Source organism: Oncorhynchus masou, chromosome 16 (genome assembly GCF_036934945.1).
Source record: "Oncorhynchus masou masou isolate Uvic2021 chromosome 16, UVic_Omas_1.1, whole genome shotgun sequence".
Taxonomy (NCBI): domain Eukaryota; kingdom Metazoa; phylum Chordata; class Actinopteri; order Salmoniformes; family Salmonidae; genus Oncorhynchus; species Oncorhynchus masou.
The window spans coordinates 20,065,969-20,086,570 of NC_088227.1; the positions used below are offsets into that span (position 1 = coordinate 20,065,969).

The 20,602-nt window shown below is 44.2% G+C and overlaps 1 protein-coding gene and 1 pseudogene across 3 annotated transcripts in view; both read right to left on the reverse strand.

Annotated features, from left to right (window-relative positions):
* Positions 1–670: 670 nt before the first annotated feature.
* LOC135557288 (tripartite motif-containing protein 54-like) lies at positions 671–10,499 on the reverse strand (annotated as a pseudogene).
* A 5,920-nt stretch (positions 10,500–16,419) lies between these two features.
* The window catches only part of LOC135557629 (dnaJ homolog subfamily C member 5-like), a 31,530-nt gene continuing 27,347 nt past the window's right edge, over positions 16,420–20,602 (reverse strand). The window contains exon 5 of one of the 3 annotated variants that reach the window (XM_064991091.1): positions 16,420–19,213. In XM_064991091.1, the coding sequence (XP_064847163.1) occupies positions 19,110–19,213 (104 nt within the window). In that variant the 3' untranslated portion in view covers positions 16,420–19,109. The remainder of the gene's footprint in view (positions 19,214–20,602) is intronic. The other 2 variants (XM_064991089.1, XM_064991090.1) reach the window with 2 other exon arrangements.

A 20,602-nucleotide genomic window follows, 5' to 3' on the forward strand; every position in this document is an offset into this window, starting at 1 on the left:
TTCTCTATTGTTCTACAATGTAGAAAATAGTTTTTTTTAAATAAAGAAAAACTCTGGAATGAGTACGTGTATCCAAACGTTTGACTAGTACTGTATATTAAGCCAAAATCACAAGAATTGTCATAGTCAGTACAACAAGTTAAAGCCCAATCAACAGGCTACATCAAACTCCTCACTTGGGAGTTTCTGGATGAACCCATAATCATGTATAAATGACAGCCCAGTAAATAACCCCCCCAATCTCTCCCTGGACTAGCTGATCGTGGTCATTCATGAAATGTGTGCTTCCAGTTCATTAATCTCTGGAATGTTACAGTGACGCTGTGAGGCTGATGGGTCCCCTGGTTTTAAGCAGCATCGTTAAACCTTTTGTAGGTAGCTTAGGGGAATATGGAATTGATTCATCACAGAGGAAAAATAATGCATTGTCTTTCCATTTGAAATGAGTGTACTGTGAGGTAAACAAGACAAGTGATCCATATTCTGGACATGAAACACTTGATTTCAGCCTTTATGGCAATATTTTTTACTAATGTCATAAGAAACTATATATAAAAGCCTTTGGGTTTGTAGCCTAAGCGTTGTAAATGTGGGTACAGGAATAAATCAGAGGAGCAGCATACTATATGCTGGTTTGTCTTTTGATATTAACCTGAGGGATCCTTTTCAACTACTGGTATCTCCCATAGTCTATGTCCACCGTTGCAGTGATGCCAGGTCCTGGCCCCCTCATCCAGATCATAACCGTCTTCTCTGTGAGAACCTGCGACCACATACAGTGCAGCACATTAAGACAGACCAACAAAAACAAGGGAATTGTTCTTGAACATGCGATTTCAGGGGTAATGTTTGGAGCTGACGTCACTTCCCTGAGGCTAGAGTCAAATATAGAGAAACGTTAATGGCCAAACTCTCCATATATGGTTGTATTGTACAGCTACCTGAGGCCCTACTTGTGTTGAAGTCAATGGTCCTTAGCATGTCTGCCACATCCTCTGTGTTGGTAACAAAATGGGCCATGCTCTCATAACCCGGCTCTGGACGCTCCATGCTGGACGCCTTGGAGGTGGCAGAGATCCTGACAAGGACACAGTGGGGAGGTCACAGCTCAGAGACAAACAAATAGGAGATGACGGACAGCGATGGACGGCAGCGTCCCCTGTCCCCCTGTGGCTGGTAGTGACGCAGGCTGGGTGGGTTTGCTCGATAACTCTACAAGTGGAGAGCTTCATTATAATGCATTAGCTATCAGCAGCCAGCAATCACACATTACTGCCAACCACACACATCTCCCATGCAGTTACTTTCAGTTTACAGTCATTGCAATTGGTGTGTTAGTTTATTTTAGTGCTTGTGTTAGTGAATGTAATGTAATTTGTGACTTTCCAGCTAAACACCCCATAAGAAGCAGAATGGAACACTATACAGATGAAAAGAAGAATTTTACTTTCTGTTTAAATATATCCTTGATGCTCTGTGGAGAAAATAAATGATCAATAGGCTATTGCGTTTAGTTTCAATTCCTGCACTTCAATTTCTGAGGTAAATTAGTGCTATATATACTCTAGAATAAGTTTTTTGAGTTTTATATAATTTTTATTCATTTACAATTCATTTAATTTCTATAGCCTCCTCTTCTCTCAATCTTCTGAATCACTCGCTCAGTTTGAGTCATTCATAAAACGTGCACCTGCCACCGTCCTGACACTCACGCTAGCGCTAACAGTTAGGGCCCTATTCAATCCGCATCGCGGAAGTTCAGATTTACAGCGTAATTTACATTTAAAGGCAACGTTTCCGCTATAGCGGAGACTGCATTCACAGTAAACGCTGCAAATGTCGGCTCAATCGGAAATTACTTTTACATTTCTATCGTGGAATCTGTATCACTCAGGTTTACAGAGTGAATAGAGCCCTAAACTGGTTGACAAAACAAAGTGCTTGCAAGCGTGGACGGTGAAGGAGTTGAATAAAGAGACACTTAAATTGCGAGCCTTCACTCAAACTGTAGCTTTTTATAAAGCAAGGACCTGAGTGGAGGAAAGGAGCGTCGGATGAATGGCATAAATGGCACCATCTATCTCTCGCCTGGCGGGGGTTTAAACTACCTGTGGTCTGCAGCAGGGGCACGTCATCCCACCTGGCTCTATTACAAGGACAATATTTATGGCCAGTAGGCCAGCGGTCAAAGGATGAGGCACGTGTCCCCCGCAGGGGAGGTGTGTGTGTGTGTAGACCTATGTGTAGGTTTGTCACTAGTTGAGCAATGCCTGGCCTCTGGGGACTGGAACTCAGAGAATACTTCTAGTGTATTGATGGAGAGAGGTGTCAATCACCTCCACAGGGTTACAGTGTGAGTTATCAGAGAATCACAGGACCAGAGTTTCTAGGGCTGCTTTGAAAAGGAGCGTCCCCGCCGATGAGGCTCCCCTGCTGGGCTTTCAGCTCTTCACTCCACTCCTGCTCAATAAGGCGAAGCACTGCATGACACCCCATTGATCATCGATAGTGAAGGTTTCTCTAAACCTGATTTAAAGGATGAAAGGATCCTTTACTGTGTCTTTGGGCATATCATTGAGCCTGGTCCCAGCATGTACAGGATGTGAAGTAGACTGTTATTTGTTCAGGTCAGGGGTGAGAGCGGGGGGACTACAGTCTCTATGGTGTCTGTGACTCATCGTCACTGTTATTATTTTATGCCTTATCATGTCTCATGTGGATTGGGGCCAGCTCACAACTGACCCAGAGCCATTGATCAAACAATTGATCATATTACAGTCAGTTGTTGAGGGCCCACTGACTCATACACGTATGCTAGCTGTAGGGATACTGATCATAAGACAGTGAAACACCTGCAAGAACTCTGATCCTAGTGCAGGTTCCGAGGGGCTGAAACAGGAACGTTTTCTGCTCAAGAAGTTACATCTTAACATATACCGGTAGTTGTACTGTAATGACCATCATTCCATTCCATTCAACAACATACTGGTACACACCCAGGTTCAGTTACTGAGGCCAGACCGTGCACCCAGGTCCAGTTACTGAGGCCAGACCGTGCACCCAGGTTCAGTTACTGAGGCCAGACCGTGCACCCAGGTTCAGTTACTGAGGCCAGACCGTGCACCCAGGTTCAGTTACTGAGGCCAGACCGTGCACCCAGGTCCAGTTACTGAGGCCAGACCGTGCACCCAGGTCCAGTTACTGAGGCCAGACCGTGCACCCAGGTCCAGTTACTGAGGCCAGACCGTGCACCCAGGTCCAGTTACTGAGGCCAGACCGTGCACCCAGGTTCAGTTACTGAGGCCAGACCGTGCACCCAGGTCCAGTTACTGAGGCCAGACCGTGCACCCAGGTTCAGTTACTGAGGCCAGACCGTGCACCCAGGTTCAGTTACTGAGGCCATACTGTGCACCCAGGTCCAGTTACTGAGGCCAGACCGTGCACCCAGGTCCAGTTACTGAGGCCAGACCGTGCACCCAAGTTCAGTTACTGAGGCCAGACCGTGCACCCAGGTTCAGTTACTGAGGCCATACTGTGCACCCAGGTCCAGTTACTGAGGCCAGACCGTGCACCCAGGTCCAGTTACTGAGGCCAGACCGTGCACCCAGGTTCAGGGCTCGTGTTCCATCCATAGTGCCTACCTGTAGGAACACGGCCATCTGTGGCTCCTTCATAGACTGGATGGCTGTCCCCACAAGCTTACCCGCGCACTCCAGGTGGTCTCCGTGGCGATGTAGTCCATCTTGTCATCCTGCTGGCGGCTGATCATCCTCACCAGCTCCGCCTTCCTCTCCTCCAGGATGGCATACAGCCCGTTAAACTTATCACACCGACTCTGCTTCTGATGATGCCCGTTCTCTTGCACACAGACACCCATTGAACACTTTAGAATGACTTTTCATGAATAAGCCTTTAGAAATGCTTAATATAGATGCAACGTACAACAATTTCTACGACTTTACTGATTTACAGTTCATATAAGGAAATCAGTCAATTGAAATGAATTCATTAGGCCCTAATCTATGAATTTCACATGACTGGTAATACAGATATGCATCTGTTGGTCACTGATACCTTAAATAAAAGGAGGGACGTGGAAAAGAACCCGTCAGTATCTGGTGTGACCACCATTTGCCTCATGCAGAGCGACATCTCCTTGACATGGAGTTGATCAGGCTGTTGATTGTGGCCTGTGGAATGTTGTCCCACACCTTTTCAATGGCTGTGCAAAGTTATTTCTTATAAAAATAACAACGTATATTTAAATTTGAGCCTTTATTTAACGAGGCAAGTCTGGATATTGGCGGGAACTGGAACACGCTGTTATACAAGTCGATCCAGAGCATCCCAAACATTCTCAATGGGTGACATGCAGGCCATGGAAGAACTAAGACATTTTCATCTTTGTTTCAGAACATTTCTCTGGTGGGCATTCCTGCAGTCAGCATGCCAACTGCACACGCCCACAAAACTTGAGACATCTGTGGCATTGTGTTGTGTGACAAAACTGCACATTTTAGAGTGGCCTTTCATTGTCCCTAGCACAAGGTGTACCTATGTAATGATCATGCCGTTTAATCAGCTTCTTGATATGCCACACCAGTCAGGTGAATGGATTATTTTACCGAAGGAGAAATGCTCACTAACAATAAGCTTTTTGTGCATATGGAAAATGTCTGTGATCTTTTAATTCAGCTCATGAAACATGGGACCAACACTATATTTTTGTTCAGTGTAGAAATAGTTAATAAATAATGTATTACTACTTATTCATGCTAGTTATTACAATATAACAGGTTCTTCAACAGTGATGTGAGTAATGTGTGTTGTGACCCCACAGTGAGTGATTGTGACTTTGAGGTGAGAAGTGTGAGTGGTTGTAGTGGGTGACATTCTCACCTGGATGGTCCTGCATATCTCCTCCATCTTCGAGAGGAGGGCCTGGATACGGTTGTTCCCCGCCACCAAGATGGCGATGCTGTCGCTCAGCACCGTGTAGAGCCAATCACAACAGAGCATGATGGGTCAATGTCTGTACTTACTACACCAGTGGCCATCAACCCTGGTCCTGGGTTAATACAGGATAAGAAGGCTTTTGTTCCAACCCTGCACTAACACATTAAGTCAGGGCTTCACAAGTTTTAGCCCTAAACTGGCACACCGGATTCATTTACTTAAAAGCTTGATGATTAGTTGACTAATTGAATCCGGTGTGCCAGTTTAGGGCTAAAACTAAAATGTGAAATAATCTGGGAGGGCCCGAGTAGAGGGATGGGAAACCCTAACCTAATGTAGTTCACACAACTGTGATGAGTGAAAAAGTGTTGTTTTTTAACAAAGCATAAAACATCAGGTGAAGGTGAAGTTGATCCCAAACGTTTCTCATCTGCATCTGTAATGTTGAGTGATTTACAGAGCGAGTGAGAAATGTTGTGCAAAGAAAATTGCCATCTGCTCAATAACATGTCTGTCGCTATGGTCCATTCGTACTGTTTTAGCTTATGTAAGTAGATACAGTACATATGTAAACCCTATGTATCATGTTTGTGTGGGTGGCGTTCCCCTTCAGTTTTACTTAATAGCCAGACACATTGTCCATCATTAACAAGTGACCTTCAGTTGAGTCCCACCATATGGTGTCCACCATGCTGGTATGGTGGGACTCTCACTTTGATATTAGTCACTGTTCACCTGGATGCTGGAGAGGAGAGCTAGTTAGCGGGCAGCCAGCAGCGAGGGAGGAGCTGAGCCTGTGACTTGAGCTCAGAGGAGAATGACTCAAGTCCCACTGCTGTGGATGGATGAGTCACACAGAGAGAGAGAGAGAGAGAGAGAGAGAGAGAGAGAGAGAGAGAGAGAGACAGAGAGAGACAGAGAGAGACAGAGAGAGACAGAGAGAGAGAGAGAGAGAGAGAGAGAGAGAGAGAGAGAGAGAGAGAGAGAACTATGGGAGCTAATGGTCAGGCATGTCCCTCTCTGCTTGGGCCCACAGTACACAGCATGGACAGAGGGTGAGGAGATTTAAGAGAGAGGGGGGTGAGATGACAAGTTTATAGTGAATGAGTTAGAGGGAGTAGAAATTAGAAGTAAGGACTAATGGCAGCAGGCCAGAACACCGCTGTGTGTGTGTGTGTGTGTGTGTGTGTGTGTGTGTGTGTGTGTGTGTGTGTGTGTGTGTGTGTGTGTGTGTGTGTGTGTGTGTGTGTGTGTGTGTGTGTGTGTGTGTGTGTGTGTGTGTGTGTGTGTGTGTGTGTGTGTGTGTGTGTGTGCGTGCGTGCGTGCGTGTGTGTGTCCACATGAAGGACAGACACGAATGCTGCACACGACTCAGAGGTGTGATATACAACATTAGCTGTTGTCGTGCCACCAGGCTGTGTGTGTGTTTGTGTGTGTGTGCGTGCGTGTGTGCATGTGAGGTGAGATGAAACCCGACCCTCACAGTGTGAGAACCCCCGCAGGGCAGCTCCAACTCAATACATCTGTCTGCTGTCACTTCACTCAGCACTCAAAGACAAACTACACACACACAGGCAGATCACATACACACACTAGCTCTACACTTTAAATAACATTCAAATCTCTCTCTGGGGGACATGGTGAACAGAGAGTGACAAAGTAAGTAAGCTGTTATATTGGATAATTACTTTCATTGTAAGGACAATCTAACAGACAGGCGGGCAGACAGACTACCAGACAGGAAGACAGACAGCCTATAGAGATATTGAGTGAGATCACAACCTGACTCAGGGTGCTTCCTTACCTTCTGTCGCTTGTAGACGTTCTGCAAGGGGGCCACCTCACAGTCATTGTGCTGGCCAAACACTGCACCTAGAGCAGGTGGGCGTCTCACAGCTCAGGCAGTAGATGTTGATTTTCTCCTCATCATGCTCCTCACACATCAGCTGCTCCACCTTGGTGGGGTTCAGGGGCCTGCAGGGACACAGAAGTAAAGGAACGACCTGTTATAGAGACACTCAATCACACAGACACACACACAAAACTGCCTCTGTCTTATGAGACTCATCACTTCTGTCCATGACTGAGGAAATATCCTTATGGGAACAGCACTTACAAGGATTTCACCAACAGTTTACCTCATATGTAATTTACAGCTATTGACCACCATTCTCCAGGGGAGAAGTCCACTCTCCCCACGCTTTGTTTCACAGTCACTTGAACAGCTGATGATACACTAGCTTTGGTAATGTTTCATTCCTCTCCCTTGCTCTGCTGGGTTAAGGTGTTATAACATCAAATAACTGCAAGCCAATTTACAAAGTCGATAAAAGTCATTGTGGAATATAATTTGGAGTGTAACTAGATAGATTGTTCATATTGCTCAAATCTGTGTTACAGACCTAAAGTACTTTCCTTGATGTAATTATATATATTTTTTTATATTTATCGTGTCAAGTGACAAGGTATGAAAAAGCTGTGATAATGTACAGCGTTCTAAATTAAACAAAATATTGGAAAAGACTGCCACCCAGTGGCCATGTATACAAAGTGAGAATGTGTACTCAGAGATGGGTCCTAGTTCTGTCGTTGAACAAAAAATATGCCACGTACTATAACGTTCAGCGATGGAATATATATGATGTAATAAACAATATAGTTTGTTTACAGTCAAAAGGACCAACGGCTTTTAAATATGGCCGTAATGCGCTTTTACAACACCCAGTAGTAACAGATTACAGTACTGCTCTCTACTGGTAAACACACATTACTGCCCGATGGTATACTATTTCGAACCTCTCCAGATTCTTTACCTCACCCCAGCACTTGAGATCACCCAATCACCTGGAAATGTTAGGCTATAGTATGTTTTACGGCATTAAAGTGTATACATTTTTATCTCTTTTTTTTATATGTAACCTAATGACTTTTTAATGTGTTTGAAGGCACAATAAGTTGCAAATGTGTCTTGAAATACGGGTGGGGGGGGGGGGTTCAGATTCTCACTCCCTCTTGCGAACCACATCAGTGGCTAAATTGAGCCTTAGGTCAAAGAGAAAGCCAGACTGAGCCGAATCCAGCACCTTACGGGTCCAAAGACTGGTAGGATTAGGACAGAAAGTAGGATATAAGTGCTAACCCTAACCCTAGAATGGTAATACAATGCACCTACAGTAATTGCAACATTTCCCAAATATAAAATATATGGTACTTAACCCCCAGATACATACGTCTGTAGCTGTGTCAATGCCACAAGAGGACACATGGTTCTCATGTTTACCACTCCATCGAGGCAGGGATAAAGTGTGCTTGTTATAACACCAACATGGAGGACACTGCCAGGGACTGAGCTTTCCATATTCCTGGTATGTTGACGTGACGCAGCTTATGAACACACACAGAAGCTCTAGTGACACCATTAGAATGAAAACAGATGTCAGATGTGCCTATGTCTGTTGCATGAATGGTGAATATTTTGGAAACAATATTTCATGGCGGAGTTCACATAACACACACCTTGTGCTCATGGCTACTGTTGACATGGCTACTGTTGACATGGCTACTGTTGACATGGCTACTGTTGACATGCCAAGTCAACGGAGGTCAGCAGAAGTGTAGTTGTATGTATGATGTTGACACTTGGTGAGCATTCTGGTTCAGGTGGATGCTTGCAGAAGGCAGTCACGTACCCCTCACGCACGCACGCACGCACGCACGCACGCACACACACACACACACACACACACACACACACACACACACACACACACACACACACACACACACACACACACACACACACACACACACACACACACACACACACACACACACACACACACACACACACACACACACACACACCTCTGACCTGCTGGACTCTTCTTGTTTGTCCTGTCTTGGTCTGTGACAAGTAGACCACTTTTCACCAGAGGAGGCTGGTGGGAGGAGCTATAGGAGGACATGCTCATTGTAATGGCTGGAATGGAATCAATGGAACAGAGTCAAATAAGTGGTTTCCATATGTTTGTTGTGATATCATTCCATTTATTCCTTTCCAGCCATTACAATGAGCCTGTCCTCCTATAGCTCCTCCCACCAGCCTCCTCTGCTGTCATTTAATGGTCTCGGCCTGAGAGGCAGACCTTGTTGCATCCTGTCCCCCAGGACTGAGGCAGCTGTTGGAGTCTCTCATATCTGAATGGCTCCTTCAGTTCGAACAGTCAACAGGACCAAAGATATACACTGAGTGTAAAAAAAAGATAGGTGGACCTTCCTAATATTGAGTTGCACCCCTTTTGCCCTCAGAGGAGCCTCAATTAATCGGGGCATGGACTCTACAAGGTGTTGAAAGCGTTCCATAGGGCTGCTGACCCATGTTGACTCCATTGCTTCCCACAGTTGGCTGGACGTCCTTTGGGCGGCGGACCATTCTTGATACACACGGGAAACTGTTGAGCGTGAAAAACCCAGCAGCTTTGCAGTTCTTGACAGACTCAAACCGGTGAGGGAGTGGGAATCTGAACATACTATTGCAGTAATGTCTGTTTTGGATATACACTGAGTGTACAAAACATTAGGACCACCTGCACTTTCCATGACATAGACTGACCAGATGAATCCAGGTGAAAGCTATAATGCCTTATTGTTGGCACTTGTTAAGTCCACTTCCATTTCTAAGCCTTGAGACAATTGAGGCATGGATTGTGTATTTGTGCCGTTCAGAGGGTGAATAGGCAAGACAAAATATTTAAGTGCCTTTGAACGGGATATGGTAGTAGGTGCCAGGCGCACCGGTTTGAGTGTGTCAAGGACTACAACGCTGTTGTGGTTTTTGTGCTCAACAGTTTCCTGTGTGTATCAAGAATGGTCCAGTACCCAAAGTACATCCATTGAACTTGACACAACTGTGGGAAGCATTGGAGCCAAGATGGGCCAGCATCCCTGTGGAACATTTTCGACACCTTGTAGAGTCCCTGCCCCAACGAATTGAGGGCAAAAGGGTATGAAACTCAATATTCGGGAGGTGTTCCTAATGTTTTGTACACTCGGTGTACACTCGGAGTCCCCCTTTATGGTTTTTGAGAGTAACTGATATGATTGTAACAAAGAATGGCACTCCAAGGTTCATTTTATGCCATGATAAATAGAGATAATGTCCTGCTCTAACACTGTGATCCCTCTTAGAGCCAGAACACCTCACTGTGTATTTTTTCCTTTCACAAGTAACTATGGGTGTCATGGGCAGTCAAAGCTAAACACCACTACTCATAAGACATGTACTCTGCTCAGGACCTAGAAACCGTGGAATCATGGCTCCAAAATCACAGACCACTGCTGGACCACTGCTGGACCACTAATAGACCACTAATGGACCACACATGGCTTCAGCACAGCAACAAAAAAACGTCCTACACTCTTACCTGGAAGACGTCGTTGGCATATTTCCTGCAGAGGTTGTGTTGGCAGGGCAATATAACCAGAGGCTTGGTGAACATCTCCAGGCAGACGGGACAGATGAGCTGCTTCTCCAGGTTATCCATGGTGCTTGACTCCTCCAGCTGCACAGGTTTAGCCCAGCACAAAGTTCATCCCAAACACTGGACTGTGTGAAGCTCTGAGTCCTTCTGAAGCTCTGACTCTGTGAAGCTCTCAAGAAGAAAGAACTGGGGATCTTCCTGTGCCTCTACTCTCGATCCTCTCTATCCCTCTGTCCCTCGATCTTGCTGCCTGTCTCTCCTCCAGCTTAGAGACCCTCCTTGCCAGAGAGATATATTTAGCCTTTGTTTGTTCTGAGTGGGGTTACTGTCGAACTGCATGCCACTCTGGACAACTCGGATTCCTAACCCAGATCCAAAACCCAAACCATTGGCGTGGTAGAAGAGAGGAGGGAAAGATTCCTTTGTCCATTTTTATATCTGCAGTAAGCTGATAGGGTAACAGACAGGAAGGCCCTTGTGGGCACACACTGGAATATTCAGTGGGGTCAGGGTGTATTGGAGGCCCCTGAGTCACTGGGCCTAAGAGAGATAGCTGGTGCCGATGGCATGAGGCACTAAACATTTTAACACCACGTCAGTAACACAGCATCAATCTAAAGCCTGCTGAACTCAGGCCAGACTGGAGGCAGTCACTCACTGCTGTTGGCATCACAACAAACAAATGACTCCACTCCACAGTACATGTTGTGATACTCGTCAGTTACCCAAAACCATTACTTGAGCAATGGGCAGCAATTATATGGTTGCCTACCAGTATGTTATCAGTTGATACTTTCGGGGATTAGCAGGCTCATATAATGCTCATCTGAATATTTTCTACTTCAACGTTTCAACTTTCAATGTGCCTTCTATGAATAATACACTGAACCAAAATATAAATGCAACACGCATCAATTTCAAATATTTTACTGAGTTACAGTTCACATAAGGAAATCAGTCAATTAAAATACATTAATTAGGCCCTAATATTGTAACGGTTTTCTATATGCGAAGGAGAGTCGGACCAAAATGTGGCATGGCTATTGTGATTCATATTTTAATGAAACAAGGAAAAACACGAATCAATACGAAAACAACAAACGATACACGAAACAGCGTAAACTGGTGCAAACTAACACACGACAGAAACAAGGACAATCACCCACGAAACACTCAAAGAATATGGCTGCCTAAATATGGTTCCCAATCAGAGACAACGATAAACACCTGCCTCTGAGAACCACTTCAGACAGCCATAGATTAACCTAGAACACCCCACTAAGCTACAATCTCAAATACCTGTGAAAAACCCCAAGACAAAACACACCACATACAAAACACAAAATACTAAGACCAGGGCGTGACAAATATATGGATTATTACATGACTGGGGATACAGATATGCATCTGTTGGTCACAGATACCTTAAATAAAAGGAGGGGCGTGGATCAGAACCAGTCAGTATCTGGTGTGACCACCATTTGCTTCATGCAGCGCAACACATCTCCTTCGCATAGAGTTGATCAGGCTGTTGATTGTGGCCTGTGGAATATTGTCCCACTCTTATTCAATGGCTATGTGAAGCTGCTGGATATTGGCGTCAACTGGAACACGCTGTTGTACAAGTCGATCCAGAGCATCCCAAACATGCTCAATGGGTGACATGTCTGGTGAGTATGCAACAAATGGGACATTTTCAGCTTCCAGGAATTGTGTACAGATCCTTGCAACATATCATGCTGAAACATGAGGTGATGGCGGTGGATGAATGGCATGTTAATGGGCCTCAGAATCTCGTCACGGTATCACTGTGCAAATTGGCAATGATAAAACGTTGTGCATATATTATGCCTGCCCATACCATAACCCCAACGCCACCATGGAGCACTCTGTTCACAATGTTGACATCAGAAAACCGCTCACACACTCTACGCCTTACATGCTGTCTGCCATCTGCCCGGGACGGTTGAAACCAGGATTCATCCATGAAGAGCACAATTCTTCAGCGTGCCAGCGGCCATCGAAGGTGAGCATTTGCCTACTGACATCAGATATGACGCCGAACTGAAGTCAGGTCAAGAACCTGGTGAGGACAACGACCTCGCAGATGAATGTCCCCAAGACGGTTTCTGACAGTTTGTGCAAAAATTCTTCAGTTGTGCAAACCCACAGTTTCATCAGCTGCCCGGGTAGCTGGTCTCAGACCATCCTGCAGGTGATGAAGCCAGATGTGGAGGTCCTGGGCTGGCGTGGTTACATATGGTATGCTGTTATGAGGCTGGTTGAACGTATTGCCAAATTCTCTAAAACAATGTTGGAGGCGGCCTATGGTAGAGACCTTAACATTCACTTCTCTGGCAACAGCTCTGGTGGACATTCCTGCAGTCAGCATGCCAATTGCACGCTCCCTCAAAACTTGAGACATCTGTGGGATTGTGTTGTGTGACAAAACTGCACATTTTAGAGTGGCCTATTATTGTCCCCAGCACAAGGTGTAATTATCATGCTGTTTAATCAACTTCTTGAATGGATTATCTTGGCAAAGGAGAATTGCTCACTAACAGGCATGTGAAAACAACATTTGAGAGAAATTACTATTTTGTGCTTATGGAACATTTCTGGGATCTTTTCTTTTAGCTCAGGAAACATGGGACCAACACTTTAAGCGTAATTATCAGTGACGGATAAAATATCCAAACTATTCAAAAGATCCAAGCTGGAATGTGAGCCTATAAGAAAATGCCTCAGCTGATTAACTGACCCGGAAATACTTTATCTGCAACACACCCTCTGACAAGTGGCCCATGACCCTTAACCCTCCACTTCCTGGTTACTAAACAGATGAGGTAATTGCTGAGGTAATGCTAAGCTGCTAATAAGCTTAAGGGGACTTTTATAGGACATGGAGGCTTTGTGCAGAGTAAGCCAAACACACACCCTACTGTACTTTACTCTAGCTGCCTGTTGCCTTCTTTTACTGGAGTAGCCTACGGGAAGGAACCCTCTAAATATGTAGCTAGTTTCACTAATGTGGCTAGTGGCAACAATTTAGCTTGATGCTTTGTTGTCATTGTGAAATGTCGACAGACTCTTGGATAATGTCTTCAAATATTGTAACAGCAGAAAACGTTGCTATTCCTGGTATTTGGTCCAATTTTATGTTCACCAATGATTGCAGTGTTCTATTAGTCTTGAGAGAACAGAACGAAAAGATAGCATTCTTCTGTGAACAGACATACTTTGTCTGATTCATGCAGAGCCATTCCTTATATCAACTCAGCAAAAAAAGAAACAGCCCTTTTTCAGGACCCCGTCTTTCAAAGATAATTCGTAAAAATCCAAATAGCTTCACAGATCTTCATTGTAAAGGGTTTAAACACTGTTTCCCATGCTTGTTCAATGAACCATAAACAATTAATGAACATGCACCTGTGGAACGGTCGTTAAAACACAAACAACTTACAGACGGTAGGCAAATAAGGTCACAGTTATTAAAACTTAGGACACTAAAGAGGCCTTTCTACTGACTCTGAAAGACACCAAAAGAAAGATGCCCAGGATCCCTGCTCATCTGCGTGAATGTGCCTTAGGCATGCTGCAAGGAAGCATGAGGACTGCAGATGTGGACAGGGCAATAAATTGCAATGTCCATACTGTGAGATGCCTAAGACAGCGCTACAGGGAGACAGGACGGACAGCTGATTGTCCTTGCAGTGGCAGACCACGTGTAACAATACCTGCAGAGGATCGATACATCTGAACATCACACCTGCGGGACACAACAGCCCGAGTTACACCAGGAACGCACAATCTCTCCATCAGTGCTTAGTCTGTCCGCTGAGAGAGGCTGGACTGAGGGCCTGTAGGCCTGTTGTAAAGGCAGGTCCTCACCAGACATCACTGGCAACAATGTCACCTATGGGCACTAACCCACCGTTACTGGACCAGACAGGACTGGCAAAAAGTGCTCTTCACTGACGAGTCGCGGTTTTGTCTCACTGGGGGTGATGGTCAGATTTGCATTTATCGTCAAAGGAATGAGCGTTACACCGAGGTCTGTACTCTGGAGTGGGATCAATTTGGAGGTGGAGGGTCCGTCATGGTCTGGGGCGGTGTGTCACAGCATCATCAGACTGAGCTTGTTGTCATTGCAGGCAAACTCAATGCTGTGTGTTACAGGGAAGACATCCTCCTCCCTATTGTGGTACCCTTCCTGCAGGCTCATCCTGACGTGACCCTCCAGCCATACTGCTCATTCTGTGTGTGATTCAAGGGTTTTTCTTTATTTTTACTATTTCCTACATTATAGAATAATATTGAAGACATCAAAAATATGAAATAACACATATAGAATCATGAAGTAACCCAAAAAGTGTTAAACCAAAAATATATTTTAGATTCTTCAAAGTAGCCACCCTTTGCCTTGATGACAGCTTTGCACACTTTGGCTTTCTCTCAACCAGCTTCATGAGGTAGTCACCTGGATTGCATTTCAATTAACAAGTGTGCCTTGTTGAAAGTTAATTTGTGGAATTTCTTTCCTTCTTAATGCGTTTGGGCCAATCAGTTGTGTTGTGACAAAGTAGGGTATTTGGTAAAAGACCAAGTCCATATTATGTGAAGAACAGCTTAGATAAGCAAAGAGAAACAACAGTCCATCATTACTTTAAGACATGGTCAGTCGAAAAATGTTAAGAGTTTGAACGTTTCTTCAAGTGCAGTCGCAAAAACCATCAAGCGCTATGATGAAACTGGCTTTCATGAGGACCGCCACAGGAAAGGAAGACCCAGAGTTAGCTCTGCTGCAGAGGATAAGTTCATTAGTGTTAACTGCACCTCAGATTGCAGCCCAAATAAACAAAGTAACAGACATCTCAACATCAACTGTTCAGAGGAGACTGCGTGAATCAGGCCTGAATTGCTGCAAAGAAACCACTACTAAACTGTAGCCTAGTGGTTAGAGCGTTGGGCCAGTAACCGAAAGGTTGCTTAATCGAATCCCTGAGCTGATCTATTGTTCTGCTCCTAAACAAGGCTGTTAACCACTTGTTCCCTGGTAGACTGTCTTTCTAAATAACAATGTGTTCTTAACTGACTTGCCTAGTTAAAAAAATAAAAAATAAAGGACACCAATAATAAGAGACTTGCTTGGGCCAAGAAACTTGAGCGTTGGACAGACCGGTGGAAATATGTCCGAGTCTAAATTTGAGATTTTTGGTTCCAACCAGTTTTTGTGAGACGCAGAGTAGGTCTCATGTGTGGCTCCCACCGTGAAGCATGGAGGGGTGGTGTGATGGTGCTTTGCTGGTGACACTGTCAGTGATTTATTTAGAATTCATGCACACTTAACCAGCATGGCTACCACAGCATTCTGCAGCAATACGCCATTCCATCTGGTGTGCGCATAGTGGAACTATCGTTTGTTTTTCAACAGGACAATGCTCCAGGCTGTGTAGGGGCTATTTGACCAAGAAGGAGAGTGATGGAGTGCTGCATCAGAGGACCTGTCCTCCAATATCACCCAAACTCTACCCAATTGAGATGGTTTGGGATGAGTTGGACCGCAGAATGAAGGAAACGCATCCAACAAGTGCTCTGCATATGTGAGAACTCCTTCAACTGTTGGAAAAACATTCCAGGTGAAGCAGGTTGAGAGAATGCCAAGAGTGTGCAAAGCTGTCATCAAAGCAAAGGGTGGCTACTTTGAAGAATCTCAAATATATTTTGAGGAACACTTTTTGGGTTACTACATGATTCCATGTGTTATTTCATAGTTTGTCTTCACTATTATTCTACAATGTAGAAAATAGTAAAATTATAAAAAAACCCTTGAGTAGGTGTGTGCAAACTTTTGACTGGTAATATGTGTGTATATATAAATAAAAACACTCCAGGAAGAGTAGCTGCTGCTTTCGCAACAGCTAATGGGGATCCTAATAAAATACCAAGGATTCAGAGTCCACAATGACACACACAGATTACATTGTACAAATCCCCCTTCTTTTAATTTCATTATATAAATACACATTTACAGATAATTTTTGTCCATGAGACATGATGAATGAATGACAATGAAAACATCGACAAAACTACAATCAATCATTTCAGTGGCAGAGTCATCATACATTACCCTGTGTCCTAGAAGAGAGATGAGATGGAGACATCATTGCCCCCTACACTCAGGGCAGACCGATACACACTGCCTGTCTGTCTGCTACTGTAGACCAGCACCATGGTGGCCTAGCCAGTTAGGACAGCCTGCCTACCTCTGTCAACCAGTTGCCCAGCCTCCTGGGAGGACCATGTTGGCTAGTCTAGGGTCCTCTCTTCCCAACTGTCAACTTGTTTTGTTTTTTTTTTTAAACTTTTTTTTTTTAACAGCTCTTTCAGTTTGACATAAATAAAAAATAGACAATGTACACTATGTATATGGGGTTGATTCTTAAAACATTTTCCATTCAACAAAGATTCTCAAAACAACCTTATTACAATGTTATTTGCATGTGACACACATAGTGATTATTATTTACAGCAGATAAGGATCACCAGAATAAATAAAAGGTATTTCTCCTCTCTGAACCCTGGGGATAGATACTGCACTGTTATGTTGAAATGCATCCGATTTACTATCGTTTTCGAAAAAGCATAACCAACAGACTGAAAAAAAAAAAAAAAAAATCAGGAGGGGTTTGGCTATTAACTTAGTGAAATGAAGGGGAGAAAAAAGTGCCATAAATTCCAGTAAGAAATTGAAGCTACTGATAAATCACTTCTATGAAAACTCAGGAGAAAAAAACATCCAAAGCTACAAAACGCTTGACATCATTTGATGACATGATTTTAGTTTAGTCTAACTTTAGGGTTGTTCTTCAGCCAATACACGAGGTGGTTAACACCATGTACCAGTCCCTCTTTAGGAAACACAGAATGCCCTTTTCAAATGACCAACCACAAAGAAACTGGGAGGGGATGACTGACTGACCACAGCACTAGATGAACAAACCAAAAGACTTTGTACAATGCTCTACCCCCCCCCCCACCACCACTGGGACTGACTGATTCGCAATAACAATGTGGCACCCATTCGCTTCACTTTTTCACTATTCTGATTACAGTACATTTGAGAAAGCGCCGACTCTGCACCCCCAGGATCCTAAAGAGAGCTGTACTGAAGTACAAATGGCCGGTTGTGTGATCTGTACAGACCCTAACCCTGCTGTGTGACATTGCATCATCTCATCACAGAGACCGTACTATAGAAAGGAGTGAACGGGAGGACTAATGCCTAGTTGTAAATAGTAGGCATGTGCATCTTTAGCCCATAAAATACTCAACATGCCTCAGTCCACCAAAACCCCATGGAAAACACCCTGGTGTGTTATTTCTTCAAAGTCAAATCAACATCTGAAAAGTCTCAAAATCATTGGTGATGGGATCTCTCTGTAGGCGTTACAGAGAACATAATTGTCACTCTAGAATGTGGCATAGAGTGCACTTAGTAGCTGGGTCAAACACAGATCCCTACAGTACATACCCACCTGTATCTCCATGTTACAACATCAGACTATGAGAACGCAAAGCAAAACCACCATTTGAGAGGGGAGACGTTTGATAAGTAGCCGGGTTGCAGTCAGCTAGCTGTTTCCATCTGTCAGTTCCATCGAATACAGAGAGAAGTGTGCTGACTGTTTCAGTAAGCAGTGCTGGTTGGCTGGACCCATAAGATAGCCGACAGTCCATCAGAAATTACCATTTACCCAATTCACAGGTTTCAAAAGTGCATAGTAGACTAAAATGCATACACCTCAATGGCACAATCCTCTCAGGTTGGCTCTAGTGGCATGAGGAGTAACTAGTGGCTACTGAACGCATGGAGTTAGTGGCATGTAGTTTGGCTTTGGTCTAACTAACATAATTGTCACATCAATTAGCAATTAAATAAAGCAGTCAGCACATTTTTCTGTTAGAAATGCAGAAGTTTTCCACAGGACATTTTCACTGTTCTCAAATGTCGGCCCCACTTCTGGGTCTCATTCAGGTGGAGGTGGAGACCCTTGGTTGTGCAGCATTCTGTAAGTGCACCTGGCTGGAGCTGGGGGAATCACTGACAGGGGTAAGATGGTGGTGGTGGCTGTAGTAGAGGGGTATGTATGTGCCAGTGTTGTACAGTAGGGGCATGCAGATCAAACTTAACACATGCACATCCTCTGATCCATGCTTTAGTCTCCGGGAGGTGGAAGGTTTGAGTCAGGCTATTTAAATCTAAAAACTCAGACTGAACTTGAAGAGTCTCCAATCCCAGAGCTCTGACAGAGACGAGAGTCCAAGAGGGAGAAAGAGAGCAGGGGAGGATAGACGAGGGAGGATTGAAACAGAGGGATAAAATGGAGTGATAGGAGTTTGTTCTAATCCTCAGTTTGGTAGATAGACATATATATATCAAGTCATAAGAAGTCCTGGTCTCTTGGCAGCGTGCCGCTCATGTCCATTTGGTTGGACCTTTGCCACAGTATGGGGGGTTGACTGGCTGGCTGGTTGACTGGCACTGGTGAGTCCTGGCTGTGGTGACGGCTGGCCTGGCTGACTGCTGGGGGCTCCAGGGTGGGGCCCACGGGGGGCCGTGCCCACCTAAGGGGAGGGCTCCAGCGGGTACACGGGGCTGGGAGGGGAGGGTCACTGCTGGGGCTTGGAGGTGGGCTGGCTGGCTGCAGGCTGGGAGGTCTCTGGAACCTCAACGGTGATGGAATGCGGCTGGATCACGATAGGGGCACGCGGACCTGCAGGAAGACAAGGGACTGGGTCAGATTCATTAGAAAAAAATAACCCTCAATATAGAGAAAAGGACAGTTGACACAGTGCCTTCTGAAAGTATTCATATTGCATGACTTACTCCACATTATTAATTTACAGCCTGAATTCAAAATGGATTAGATAGTTTTTCTTCCCCCTCACCCATCTACACACAATACCCCATAATGAAAACATGTTTAGACATCTTGGCAAATTTATTGAAAATCAAATAGAGAAATATCTCATTTACAGAAGTATTCACACCCGAGTCAATACCTTGTAGAAGCACCTTTGGCAGGATGACAGATGTGAGTCTTTCTGGCTAAGTCTTTAAGAGCTTTCCACTACTGGATTGTGCAACATTTGCCCAAGATTATTTTCAAAATTTTCAAGCTCTGTCAAAATGAGTTGTTGAGCATTACTAGACAACCATTTTCAGATCTTGCCATAGATTTTCAAGCAGATTTAAGTGAAAACTAACTTGGCCACTCAGTAACATTCACTGTCTTCTTGGTAAGCAACTCCAGTGTAGATTTGGCCTTGTGTTTTAGGTTATTGTTCTGCTGAAAGGTGAATTCATCTCCCAGTGTCTGGTCGAAAGCAGACAACCAGGTTTTCCTCTAGGATTTTTCCTGTGCTTACCTCCAATCCGTTCATTATTTTTTTCTAATCACAGCCATTAAACTCTTAACTGATATAAAGTAACCTTTAGCCTCATGGTGAAATCTCTAAGCGGTTTCCTTCCTCTACAGCAACTAAGTTAGGAAGGACGCCTGTATCTTCATAGTGTACCTTTATTTTTACCCATGTACCAATAGGTGCCCTTCTTATTTAGGCTTGCCATAAAGGCAAAAAAGACATTTCCAATTTTCATTTTTAATGAATTTGTAAAAATTCCAATAAACATAATTCCACTTTGATATTATGGGGGTATTGTCTATTGCCAGTGACAAAACAAATCTAAATGCAATGCATTCTAAATTCAGCCTATAACACAAAATGTGAGGGGTGTGAATACTTTCTGAAAGCGCTGTATGTTAGCTATATGCCCCACTCTATACTAATGGAGTGAGTAAAGGACTATGCTACATATCCTGTCAAATAATTCTCTATTGTTTGTATAATACTAAGAAGGTCAAATTCTGAAGTCAAATGAATAACCAACAGGCATGTACAGACAGGTAACAATGATCTCAATGACTTTCAAATGACGATGACTTTGTAAACACCAAATTACATATCAGGGTTCTGTAGATTTAGACTAATGACATGATGCCAACGATAAATCAAACAGGAATATCAGTACAGGTTGTGGTTCATGCAGACTGTACAAGTCAAAGGTCTGTGACTACTGTACAACTTTAAACGATAAAGCA